Source organism: Larimichthys crocea, chromosome XXIII (genome assembly GCF_000972845.2).
Source record: "Larimichthys crocea isolate SSNF chromosome XXIII, L_crocea_2.0, whole genome shotgun sequence".
Lineage (NCBI taxonomy): Eukaryota > Metazoa > Chordata > Actinopteri > Sciaenidae > Larimichthys > Larimichthys crocea.
Window position 1 is genome coordinate 313994 of NC_040033.1, and position 13411 is coordinate 327404.

A 13411-nucleotide genomic window follows, 5' to 3' on the forward strand; every position below is an offset into this window, starting at 1 on the left:
AGGTAAACTCAGGTGATGATGCTGATTAAGTAGAGTCAGGGTGCTGCTGCACTAAATGGAATGGAACCTTAATGCGTATTATTGGAAACACCTGAGTTCACCTGACTGCGTCAGTCAGTCTGTGACTCCAACTTGTCTGTAGGTGTGAATGGTTGAATGAGTGGAGCAGCTGATGGTGCACACCTCAACACCTCCGTCCTCCTGGCAGCTTCCTGCAGGTGTGTGGTGAGGGACTCCACCGACCCGGTCCACGGACTGTTTGACCCCCTTCACTCAGGTAAGAGGCTGCAGAGACTGATGGATCTTTGTCTCACATGCTGCACTCCTGTTGTTACTGTTACTGTTAATTCTAGACTGTGTGCACGTCGCCGGTCCTGAGGACTCGTTTAGTTTCATGTGTAAACATGCAAATGACAAATAAACCTCGATGAAGCTGAAGCATGAAAACATCAAACTGGTAACTGAGGTTCAAGATAACGTGTTCAACAGCACGAGCTGAGTGGAGAAATATTTCATATTTTTGCTTTTAGAATTAAAGTTACTTACAAAAATGTGGATTATTTCTTTTGTGGATTTGTCAGATAAATCATTTTTAATCTTGAAACAAATTAAAGTTGATAATTTTGTTACTTTTTATCTACAATTTGCTTGAAGTGATAAATTCCAAACTCTGTGGAGTGATCTGATCTCGTGATGTTCGACGTGTCGAGGCGTGAATGGAACAAACAGACGTCGGAGGCGAGCACGTTTCTTCCAAATTTATTTTATTCGATCCGACTGAGCGAGCCTCCGCTCTCGCTCTGGAAGCGGCAGCTTCTGTGGAGGATTGTTATGACGGTGTAAAGCGGCGTCCTCCTCTCCTCCTCCGCTCTCCTTCAGCAGCAGCGCAGAGGGAGGAGGCGTCTTTAAACCATGAAATGTTCCGTTCGCCTCCGTCCTCCATGTGGAAACAAAATAAAAACAACAAAAAGCCAAGAAGAGTGTGATGGTTGTGATGTCCAGCTGACGGGAGCGTTGCTATAGTGACGTCCTCAGTCATCGTCCACTGTGGGTGTGATGGTCACGCCCCTCCTGATCTGTCCCCATCCAATCAGACTGAAGGAAGACGAAGAGAACGAGACAATTAGACGACGCTAAAAAGAATCAAGCCTTTATTCTGCGACGTCTCCGCGACTCTTACCGCCAGTGTTTCTCCACGCGTCTGCTCAGGGCGATCTTCTCTCCGACCTCCGTGCACACCGGGTTGGTGAGGACGATCTTGGCCAGATCGGCTTTGACGGCGCTGACCCGGCCGCCTGTCGACAATGAGCCGATGTTGACCATCAGCACCTCGTTTTTAGACAGCTTCTGGACCTGCAGACACACACGGAGAAAAGTTTACACCCTGTTTTATTCCAGAAGCGTTGGGACTACGTTACCCATCATGCCTCTGTGTCTCACTTTGGCAGCCTTCTTGTCTCCCTCTGTGCGGACTCCCAGCAGCCTCCTGAGCAGAAAGTAGGAGATCTCCAGCTCGGTGAAGATCTCCGGCAGCGCTCCGACGGCGCCCAGCACCTGACCGACCATACGATCCGCTCGGCACAGTGTCGGGTCGATCTTAGTGCCCACGCCTGTGCACACACACACACACAGATTACTTTTATTTAAGTGTTCCTGCTTGTGACTGTCTCGTGAACGGAGATGTACGGCGTGCGCGTGGACGTACCGATAAGGCCTCCGGGTGCGGCGTACTGCAGGTCGTTGTGCTCGGCGAACAGAGACACGATCTTGGAGAAGATGGGTTTGCACATCAGCTTTCCTTCCTGGTCTTTGGACACGATACCGGGTCGCACCTCGATCTCTTGACCCACCTGGAGGGTCGCACAGAGAGGAGGACGGGTTAGATGGACTCACAACTTAACCGGTGACTTCATCAGGCCGGAGTGACACGAACAGATCTCACCTTGAGCACTCCCTTCAGGATACTTCCTCCTGCCACGCCTCCCTTCAAGTCGTCGACTTCACAGCCGGGCTTGTTCACGTCGAAAGACCTGATGACTGAAACGTGGAAGGCGTTTATTCAAACCCTGACCGAGCATTTTATCAGACAAACAGAAGACAAAGGGGACGGAGAGTTTTCTTACCGATGAGTCTGGGCTCGGAGATGAAGTCTCGGATGGGCACTGGGATCTTCTTGACGATGTACTCGCAAACCACCTCGATGTTGTACTTGAGCTGTGCGGAGATAGGAATGATGGGAGCGCCTTCTGCCACCGTGCCTGCAGGAGGAACGTGACACACAACGTCAGGTGACCGTCACCAAAGACTTAGACCTCGGTGTGGTTTGTACTCACCCTGCACGAAGGCGAGGATCTGCTCGTACTGCTCTTTAGCCTGGCTCTCCTTCACCAGGTCGATCTTGTTCTGCAGGATGAGGATGTGTTTCAGCTTCATGATCTCGATGGCGGCCAGATGCTCCGAGGTCTGCGGCTGAGGACACGACTCGTTACCCGCTGGCAGAGAAAAGAAGCGACAAAAAAAACAAAAAAAAAACATGATGATTTCTGAAGAGCGAAGTTAAAGACACACCAATGAAGTTTATCTTACCGATAAGCAGGAGGGCTGCGTCCATGACGGCGGCTCCGTTCAACATGGTTGCCATCAAAATGTCGTGACCGGGACAGTCGACAAACGACACGTGTCTGCGTGGAAGGAAAGAAATGTTTGAAACATCCTTTAGTCTAACAGCTCGAAGGTGAATGTGATGCTGTTCTGGTCCATCCGGCACGCGACTTCAAACCCACCGGGAGCGTTCAGACTTTGTTTACTTGCTCAGGTTTTGTCATTTTCCTGGTTCATGTTCTTCTAAATATGCTTCTACATGTGGAAATATGATGTTTATTTCTCTTTTGTCTTTTTACAACCAGCAGTTTGCACGGGGTATTTTATTTTGAAAATCCAGTGTTCTCTGTGTTGTTTCTGTGTCTGGCTTCCTGTCAGCTCGAGGTGCTCTATGGAAATTGACACCGGCTTCTTGCGGCGTTCCGCTTCTGAACCGCACCGCGACGGTGAAACATTGATAGAACGGTCGCATGTCGCTGCAGTTTGGGGGTTAACCTGACTTCAGTCTCACCTGACCAGCTTGAAGTTGCCCTTGGTGCCGGGGATGTCTGAGGGAAACTCGTCAGGAGTGCTGCTGCCACACGACCTGTAGCACTCTGGCCTGGGACAGCTGGGATCTTCCAGCTTATAAACCTACAAACAATGTCAGCGTGTCAAAGTGTTTATCCTGTTAACTTCTTAATTACGAGTGTTTAATTAACTTCACTGGCCGATCACTAACCTTAGCGTTTGCATATCCGAGCTTGATGGTGATGTTCCTCTCCAGCTCGTTCTTGAACCTGACAGTGTGAACACCAGAAATGGCTTTCACCACCGTGGACTTCCCGTGGGCCACATGACCGATGGTGCCTACGACAGAGAGAGCAGGAGACAGCAGTTAGACAGGAAGTCCAACAGGTCACGTCCAAACTTTATTCAAATGAGCGCCACCACCCCCTCGTACCGATGTTGATGGTGGCCTGTCTGCTGATGATCTCTGGAGAGAGAGGCGTCAGGGTGGACACGTCCTGCCGAGAGAACAACTCACATTGTGACCGACAAACATCACAAGGCATCTTTACATTGTCAAATCTGGCCCTTGTTTAAAGTTTGGACTCTCCTGGTGTATATAAATGTATGCAGGGGCGCCGTGTAGGGGGAAAAGTTAGGACAATTCCAAAAAATAGGTAAACACCAATATAAAATGATTAAACCATCATCATTGAGTATATATATTTCAGTATTTCAGTTGCAAGCCTTTGATTAGAGTTCTGTGAAGCTTCTGATGGGATAGTTCGGTCCTAGAGATGTGGGGGCAACAGCTGAGCAGAGGGGGCCCAATTTGATTTTTTTGTCATGGGGCCCAAAAATTCCTGGAGGCGCCCCTGAATGCATGTACAGGTGACAGTCTATAAGTAGGGATGTGTATAGTACACACAGATACTAGATTTATCGAGGTTAAAGGAGATTAATTATTAAGTTTGTGTGTTTTTTTTTGTTCTCCATCACCCTGTGAACATCAACATCACATTTACACTGTTGATGTAATCCAAGTGAAAGGCTGTAAAAGAAGCGGGATTACTCTCTAAACTGTCTGTTACTGATCTCATTTATATTAGTAGATAGATTAGATTAAATCAGGTAAACAGATTTAAAAGTTAAATGTAGAATTAACTTAATTTAGCACGATGTAAAACGCCCCAATCGAACGAAAGCAGACCGTTATTAACTGGCCCTATACGATCGACAAAGTTGGCGAGTTTGTCGTTGTACACGTGTCAGACCGTTACAGAACATTGGATGTTTTCGTCATTTAATTAATGTTAGTTTTGGCCCCCGGCATCTCAACTATAGAAATGCTATTGTACAGTGACAGTCTTATAAGTAGGGATGTTTAGAGTCAACATCACTGTAGTATAGAATTGTATAAGTGTTAAAGAGATTATAGTAGGTATGTGTGTTGTTGTGTTGTCTCCATCACCTGTTCACATCGCATCACATCTAAAACTGGTTGATGTAATCCCAAGTGAAGGCTGTAAAAGAAAGCGTGCATTATCTCTAACGTCTGTTTACTGATCTCATTTATATTAGTAGAGATTAATAATCAGGTAAATAGATTTACATAGAAATTTTAGATGTAACATTAGTTAGCGACCGATTCTAAAAACGCTCGCCAATCAAACGAACAGCCGTTATTAACTGCCCAGGCGTTGTTATTAACGGTCGACAAGTTGTCGAGTTGTCGTTGAACCATATACATATAGACATAGACGCCGCATTGATCGGGTGGGTCCCGTTGGTCGCGATAAACGTAAACGGCGCCGCCCATATTGGTTCTGGCAGAGCTGCCGTAAACTAATACAATGAAATGGACTGAAACTTCATAAGCCGCCTTTCTACAAAGTTCTTCAAGTTATGTCCTCTTATACCCCATTCACTCACAGCACTAATAATCTGGGGAAAACAAACATGCAAGAGAAAACAATGTATGTAACTTTTTAAAGTGATGATTATAAATGTTTACTCTTTTATGTAAAGCACCAAACAACGATGTATTTTTTCTAATGCTGAGTGTTTAACAGCGACTAAGGTGTGTACACTGTTACTGTGATGATAAATATGTGAAATATTTTATATTTAAAATTTAATCTGTGGTCTAGAATAACCAGATCCTGAAATGTAGATGTGACATGAGGGTTGTCTGAATAGAGCACACACACAACACACCCATATAGATATAGATAGATAAATATATATTATATATATATATATATATTATTACATACACAGACACCAACACAACACACACACTAATTACTAATAATATAATATATATAATATAAATATAAGATAAGATAAAAAAGAAAGAGATATATATATATATATATATATATATATGTGTGTGTGTGTGTGTGTGTGTGTGTGTGTTGTGTGGTGTGTGTGTGGTGGTGTGTGTGTGTGTGTATGTACAACACGTTAGGGCTCTTATTCAAAAAACACTCATTCACATCTACATTCAGGAATCTGGTTATTATAGACACGATTTTAAATGTTAAATATAATATTTCATATGTATCATCACAGTACAGTGTTTACACAACAATTAGTAGGCGGTAAACACTCAAGCATTAGAAAAAATCAAGACTGTGGTTGGGTTGCTTACATAAGGAGTAACATTTATAAGCAGCACTTTAAAGTGACAAACGTTGTTTTTGGGTCCTGTTTGTTTCCCAGATATATTGTATGTGTGGTGAAATTGGCTATATAAGAGAAGATTAACTTAAGAGAACTTTGTAGAAAGGCGCTTTATGAAGTTCAGAGCAGTCCATTTCCTGGTTATTAGTTTACGGGCAGATCTTCCCGAACCAATAGGCGGCAGGGCCGTTTACGGACGTATTCACGCTCAATGCGGCCGGCCTATGTATATATGTCTATGGGTTGGTAACGGTCAAGAAGAGCGGTTTACAGAACAGTTGTAATGTTTTTCACATTTATATAAGAGATGGGGGAAGATTAGTTTTTTGTGGGCCCCCGGGCAAATCTTCACTAATATAAAAAATAGGCAGGTACAAGTGACAGTCTAAGAAGTCCGGGATGATGGGCATAGTAACATCGGCAAAAAACGGATACACAGGCGATGTACCGAATAGAAAGTTTATAGCAAAAGGGGTACACGAGGACGGAGTTACATTATGTCTAGTATTTGTGGTTGTGGTATTTTTGTATCCGTCGCACGGTTCAGTCACAACAACGGGGGCGAACAGCACCAAGGGGGGAGAGGCCCGACTAAGATTAACGGCAAAAAAAAAGAAGCAACAACAAAGCAAACGCAACGAAAAAACAAAATCGCTAAATCATCACATCCCACCAAGCTCACCAAGGAGAAAAACGCTCGGAAAAGCGCGGGAGTAGTTGAACAGGAAAAGAAGGCAACAAGAAAAAGAGTATCACAAAACGGAAAGATGCAAGGGGGGACGATCAAGGCGAAGGCGGGGGAAGAAACTCAGCAAATCAGCATACATAAAAAGACTGAAACAGAGAAGGAAAGGGGGGGGAAGAGAGGAAAAAAAAAGAAATCTAAAGAAACGGGGAAGCAGGACGTCAAACTGGATTAGATGTAATCCAAGTGGAAGATGACGTGGAGGGAATGGATAGAGAGAAACAGGACAGAGGTAAGAGAGGAGGAACAAACTGGGCATAGAGGCGGTGTACAGGCAAGCAAGTCTACCCATAAAACGCGTGACGCGGGCGGGAATTACTCTCGTTAAAGGCGGGGGAGGTGAGTAACGTGGTTAAGAAGAGAAAAAACTGCGCAACGGATAAAAGAGGAGTAAAAAAGCAAGAAAAGAGAAAGCGTGGGGCGAAAAAGACTGGAAAAGAGATTACTGAATGGGTTAGGCCTAAAGAGTAAAGCGAAGCTGGGAACAAACACAAAACAGAAGGTAGGACGGTAAAGAGCGGTAGCCAGAAAGTGCCGATGAAGAAATGAGTAATACGGGTCAAGAAGGTAGTGCGATATAACAACAGAAGGGTTAATAAAAGCGTGTCAAAAAAAAATTTGCACAATGTTAGGAGGGGAGGTGGTGCGGCGCGAGTAAGGGGAAAATGTAGCACCGAAGTGGGGGTAGTAGCGCGGGGGCGCGCAAGACCGATAGCTAGGAAAAGAAGGAAAAAAAAAAACAGCCCCACAGGCGGCTCAAAAAAAGAGATAAAGCGGAGACAAACAACCCCAAAGGAAGGAAAACAAACACAACCACAACACACACACCAGGGGAACAACAAAACGAGCGCCAGCTGAGAAGGCGGGAGCGGGGGACATAGAGCAGAAACAAACAAGGGGATAGCACAACACAGCGGAAAAACCCGGAACGAGAACAGTGAAAGAAAAAAAAGCGAAAAAAGAAGGGAACCACGAAACCAGATGAAAGGGGGGGAGAAAGCCCAGGAAGGATGCAAAATAAAAGGAAGGGAAAAAAACGAAAAAAAGGGGAGACAAGCGGGGAGGGGGAAGAAGGAGGTATGACGAGAAAGTGAGAAGAAAAAGAAAAAAAAAAAGGAGCGTAAGAAACGGGAACGAAAACAAAAACGTGAGAGAAAAAAAAAAAGAGGAAACGGTTGAACAAAAAGAAAATTAAAAACACGGGTTAGCGAAACGGCGACGGCGGGCGCCGAACATACAGAGAAAACCCTAAGCAAAAACGCAGAGGAGAAAGGAGACAGCGGCGGCCCAACAAAAACAGAAGGGAAGGCAAAACGAGTGGGAAAGAAAAGAGGCCCGCAACGAGTTGCGGCAGACGACACCTGCGCGCCCCGGGAGGGGAAGAAAAACGTACAAAAGACGAATAAAACGGCGAAACCCAACATCAGACCCCGAAACACACATGAAAAAAAGAACAGACAATAACGGACTAGCCGTACCCACGAACAAACAAAAAAAAAAAACATATCTGCAACGCGCTCCCCAGGCAGAAAAGTAGGCTGATAGAACAACCACAGCCAAAGAATACATGAAAACAAGACCAGAAAAAGTGAAACACCGTAAATAAACAAAAGACGAAGAGCCACACAAAGACAAAAAAACAAAACAACCAACATAGTCGTGGAACAAACACACTGAACACCACCACCAAAAAGAGAACCAAGCACAAACACAACACGAAAAACATAGGGATCATAAGAAAAAAGAGTTGAAGGCATCACCGCAGAAAATTATGAATTTCCTCAGAGAAGACAACGACCTCCGCGCATCAACTATCCCACCCTTCCCATCGCCCCCCCCCCCCCCCCTCCCCCCTGATTCTAACACATATCCCCAATCGAACCCTTTCATTCCTTTCGTCGCTTCCTTCGTTCTTTCTTGTTTAACGCTCAGCCGTTATTAACGGTCGACAAGTTGCGTCTGGTCGTTTAACGTCTAAACGGTTTGGTTCGGTTCAGAGAACGTTCCGAGCAGCGGGAGGCTCCGCCGGGCCTCTCATGTGCCGGCTGGCACCGGCGGCTTTACCGTCGGTGACCGTCAGCGTGACCCTTAACCACACAGCACTGCGACAGTTGATTCGTGAAGGCCGAAGCTGCACGCGGAGTTAAAGCGCTCTTACAGACAGGTGAGGTCTTGTCTCGCCAGGTGAGGCTGACGAGCGTCGTGCCGGACTCTCACCCGCCTCATTGATGGAAAAGGAATGAAGAAGAAGAAGGCGGCTCAGGCGAATGCCATAAAAAAATAATCCAAGTTATTCAATGAAAATCTGTTGCTTGCTTTGTGTATTTTTAATAAAATATATTTGTTTTAACAAGATGTCGTTTATATTTGTGTTTTTTTTTTATGCTGACAAGTGACAAAAAACGCGTTTGAAACTGATCATCCACAGTGCAGGCAGGCAGCGCGGGGTCCTTTCACGGCGGCTGATGCAATTTATTTCAAACTGTACAAAAACCCATTTAATTTAATTCAACTGCTGCTTTTATTATTTGTTTTACAGTTTATCACGAAAATCATCCATCGCTGAAGCTTTTCCCGCCTCCAAAAAGTAAAAAAAAAAGTTTTATAGTGTTGTGTGTCAGTCGCTGTTAAGTGACGTCATCAGACGGCGTGATTTGTAGTCTTTGTTTTTTGTTTTTTTTTACTTATTGCAAAATACAATACAAATAAGCATATTAAATACAATTACAGAACTGAGCGTAGCATTTCTACATTTAAGAAGAATGAATAAACAGACAATATAAAGTAATGGAAAGAAAAATTCTTATAGGGGATCAATCAAAAGTAAAAGTTGATAAAAGTTGTCATACAGTATAGGGCTTTCTTTGGTTTCAAGTTTTAAAGAACAAAGTAAAGGTGCAGTTCTTTTAGAAAAATGTTGAAACGTGGGAGTATTTTTTGAGAATTTACATTTGTGTAGAAAGTATTGGCGAGTATAACCAAATATTTATGTTATATTCTAGTTTTCTGTCCTCCATTAAATATTGTTAACCTTTAATAATATAGGTTTTCCAAAACAAATCAGATACTGCAGAGAAACATTAAATGTTCAAGTGTTTTCACTTCTTGTTTTACAAAAGCAATCCATTACAGTCCAAATTGAATATAAGTCTTAAAAATTTACAGAAGGATAAATGTTATTTATGTTTTGAAGTGTACCTCTTTCGCTTTAGGAGAGATAGGAAAACAAGAAATGTACATCTACTTCTTCTATACTATTCTAATTCTAGTCTATAACTCTATTCTTCTTTACCCTCTATAAGAATGAACTGCAATAATGTAAGACAACCCATGAGATATATTGTATATAATTATATATATATATTATATTATAATATTAAATATTAATATTATTATTTATATTATATTTATTATGTATATTTGACCGTATAATTACAACAAATTTGCATTTAAAGTGTTCTGTACAGGTCCATAAGGTCGACTGTTTTGTATAACTGTGGAATGACAGTGTGGATAGACAACTAAAAAATTCACTGATACAATGATGATGATAAACAACACAAGCAGCAGAGCTCTGCTTGCTGTGAGAGAGGCTTTTAGGCTCTGCGCTGTTGTTCCACAATCTGTCCACGTTAAAAAGTTATTTAGTAACATCAACAGGGCAGCTTTTTATAAACATAATGCTGCCTTTGCTGGTTACCCAACATGGAGGCCTTCAGTTCATTCAAACAGTGTACACACAAAAAGACCACATTAAAGTTTATAATTTCATGTTATGCTATACTTAACTACAATACAAGTACTCATTAGATAAGATCAGACTTTATTCATCCCACACCAGGGAAATTCACAATACACCCAGAAACATACATACAGACAGAAATATGCTTAAGAAACTGAAGATGTACTAGTAATAGAAAAATAAAATAACATAGAAAGTTATTATATACACACCCATTACACCGTTCACATAACAGTTATACATATGAGTAATTAGCCATGATCAGAGGTTATGTACAAACTCTGAGCCGGCTGGTGTAGCATTATGCTACAAGAGTCTAGATTACCATCCATTAAATCCATTATCTGTAAGCCTTATCCTCATCAGGTCACAGTGGGCCGAGCTATCCCAGCTGACTTTAGGCAAGAGGAAAGACCCTAATCGAGGTTAGAACCCGGAACCTTCGTGCTTCTTTGGTCCAGTGTATAGAACATTCATACTTGTGTTTTTCGACTCTTTTTTAGTAGATTTGATATAGTTTGATTCATTGTTATGTTGACCTGTGGTTAACCTGCACATGAACAAAATAAACTGAAACGTGATTTTTCAAACCAATAAATGAATAAGAAACAACGTAATGATTACACCATGAATGTAATTAATTTTATCTGAATCTGTGTTACTAAGGCAGCAGTAAATGTAGGCTGCGGGAGGTGCTCAGGGAGCACAGGTATGGGTATTTGGTATGCCCTGGATACAGATCTGTTGGGGCCAGCAGCTCAGATCCAGCGACACAAAGAAATACGATAATGCAGTATTGTAATTCAAGTAAAATGTTACTTGGAGAGCCTCCAACCGAATAATGAAAAACTCCCCCGAACTAATGCTGGGCAAGCCCTTATTAACAGTGGAGGTTATGCTCCCAAGAACATGCGTCCAAGTCAACTATAGCATATAACTTTGAGTAAGAGAGGGACAGAAGAAAGAGAGGCCCCATCTTCCCAGGATGCCCTGACAGAGGTCCTTAACCGTTGGACTGATACTCTCCGTAACCACGTCCAAAAGGAAGCCACATGGACCCAAGACAACCCCATCACAGATGACTCTTTTAACAGACTTTGTAATACATTTTAACACAATTGACAGTGGTACCTCTTAACATACATGTAATACATTTAACACAATTGACAGTGGTCCCCATACATTGTAATAATCATTACATTTGGTACTAACATACATGATACATTAACACATTGACATGGCGCCTTCTTGTTAATAATCACTTACAGTTGGTGGTCACATACATTAACACCTTGTGACAGTGACGCCATCCTGGCGGTTCTTTGGTATTCCTACCCAAATACCTCAAATTGCGATGGACCCAAATTACACTAGCGACACAGACAAGTATCTCAATGTAAACCATATGTATAGATTAAGTACTAGTATTAGTATGTAACTATGCCTCCTATTTGCAGACCCTCAATGTCCGCCTGAGTTATTCTGTGTCACCAAAGTTGTGCAGTACTCTAGTAACATTCCAGGTGTGAGGTTGATGTAGTGGGATTTGTCATGCAGAGTGAGTTTGTCAGTGCAGATGATTTTCAGTGAGAGTGGCCTCTCTCCTGCATGCACACTCCTGCTGCACCGCACTACGCCCTTCAGTTCCGCCCAAAAGCGGAAATGACGGCCGTGCAGAAGATGGCGTCCGCAAAGCCTGTGGACCTGTGTTTAATTTAGAGCCGAGCCGACCGAGCGAGCCGGAGCAGGGTCCGTGTCTTCGTCTGGCTGAGTCAGATGGACGCTAACATGGCAGTGCTGCACCGCTGCCGCCCGCTTTCCTGACTCCGGCATCAACCCGCAACTTCATGTCCGAAGGAGCCAGAGCCGCCTGGTCGAAGAGGGCTGTGGGGGACGCGCACCGCCGAGGTGAGACGGCCGGATTCCGGCTGAGCACAAGCTTCACCCCCCTCTCCGGTCCATCGACCCCCTCCCCCCCCCGGAGCTCCGTCACCGCTACCCGAATCGTGACAGTCAGGTCGGCCAGCTGCGGACTGAGCCCCGCGTAACGCCCGACGAGCTAGCGCCACCTTAGCACCGCATGTGCAGCCTCAGCCTTTGTTTACGGGCTCTGAGTGGTAATGTTCGGTTAGACCCCCCCTCAGACCACAGCCGGCTGCAGGTGGAGGTTAACGAGGATGTTAGGGAGTAACTCACACCGTTATCTGTGGTAACGTCTGCTCCTCCTGTGGTCAGGACCCAAAACCAAAGTGTCACTCAGTGTTAGCTCTGGACTACCTGTTGTTGACATCCTGACACAGACCAGTCTCACCCGTAGACTGTGCCCTCACTCAGTCTAAGCAAGTTTCAACTCGGTTGTGTTCACGTTTCAGATCAGAGTGGCTTGTTGGACAGGTGTGTGCACCAGGCGTGAGGGATCTGACTCTGGTCATACAGGTATAGACATAAGTACATTTTAAAACACATGACAGGTAGACATAAACATGAAAAATAACTATTTTATATGTGATAAATAAATATACATGCACATGAGTGTCTGTCTATAGAAATGTGTAAACTGCATAAAGGACTGATGGAACAAACATAATAAATATGGTTTCTACCATAACAGACTGAATGGATCAAATATAATAGATGTACAGATAATATTAGTTAATGAAAACATTCAGTCACTTCATCAATGAGTCGAAGTCGACACCTTCTAATTGGCAGTAATCACTTCAATATTTAGTCAGTTTATATCAATGGAAAATGCCAAACGGCGTGCACGCATTTATATCTTTGTGTCAAATGTCATCTCAGATAAAAAATAATAGTCAGTTGCAGCCCTTCTAAGTGTCTCACTGTTGTGTCACCAGTTAAAATAATTAGTTGCAGCACAAAAATCATTTTCTCAGATTTCTGCGATGCAAATCTCCTCAGCGTGTATTTCTGTTTCTAGACAGAGCCGGACTGATGTCCGCTGTATCAGTTTAAATGCAGCACCAAGGAGACGATGATTAATGTTCAAGCCGATTATTTAAATGTCTCTTTGATTGTTTATATCACTCCTTCTGAATTTAAACCCTGCGGACATGTTTCAAAGGAGACCGATATGCCGGTTTACCGCTGTTGCAATCAACCTTAACAACCACGCGCTGAGTTTTCGG

At 43.5% G+C, this 13411-nt stretch overlaps 1 protein-coding gene across 1 annotated transcript in view; it reads right to left on the reverse strand.

Annotated features, from left to right (window-relative positions):
• Positions 1 to 744: 744 nt before the first annotated feature.
• Positions 745 to 13411, reverse strand: part of eif2s3 (eukaryotic translation initiation factor 2, subunit 3 gamma) — a 13957-nt gene continuing 1290 nt past the window's right edge. Inside the window, exons 2-12 of the mRNA XM_027274445.1 lie at positions 3545 to 3608; positions 3323 to 3450; positions 3113 to 3234; positions 2587 to 2681; positions 2334 to 2492; positions 2124 to 2258; positions 1943 to 2037; positions 1706 to 1850; positions 1441 to 1610; positions 1181 to 1353; positions 745 to 1095 (exon numbers count right to left, since the gene is read on the reverse strand). Coding sequence (XP_027130246.1) covers positions 1032 to 1095; positions 1181 to 1353; positions 1441 to 1610; positions 1706 to 1850; positions 1943 to 2037; positions 2124 to 2258; positions 2334 to 2492; positions 2587 to 2681; positions 3113 to 3234; positions 3323 to 3450; positions 3545 to 3608 — 1350 coding nt within the window. The 3' untranslated portion in view covers positions 745 to 1031. The remainder of the gene's footprint in view (positions 1096 to 1180; positions 1354 to 1440; positions 1611 to 1705; positions 1851 to 1942; positions 2038 to 2123; positions 2259 to 2333; positions 2493 to 2586; positions 2682 to 3112; positions 3235 to 3322; positions 3451 to 3544; positions 3609 to 13411) is intronic.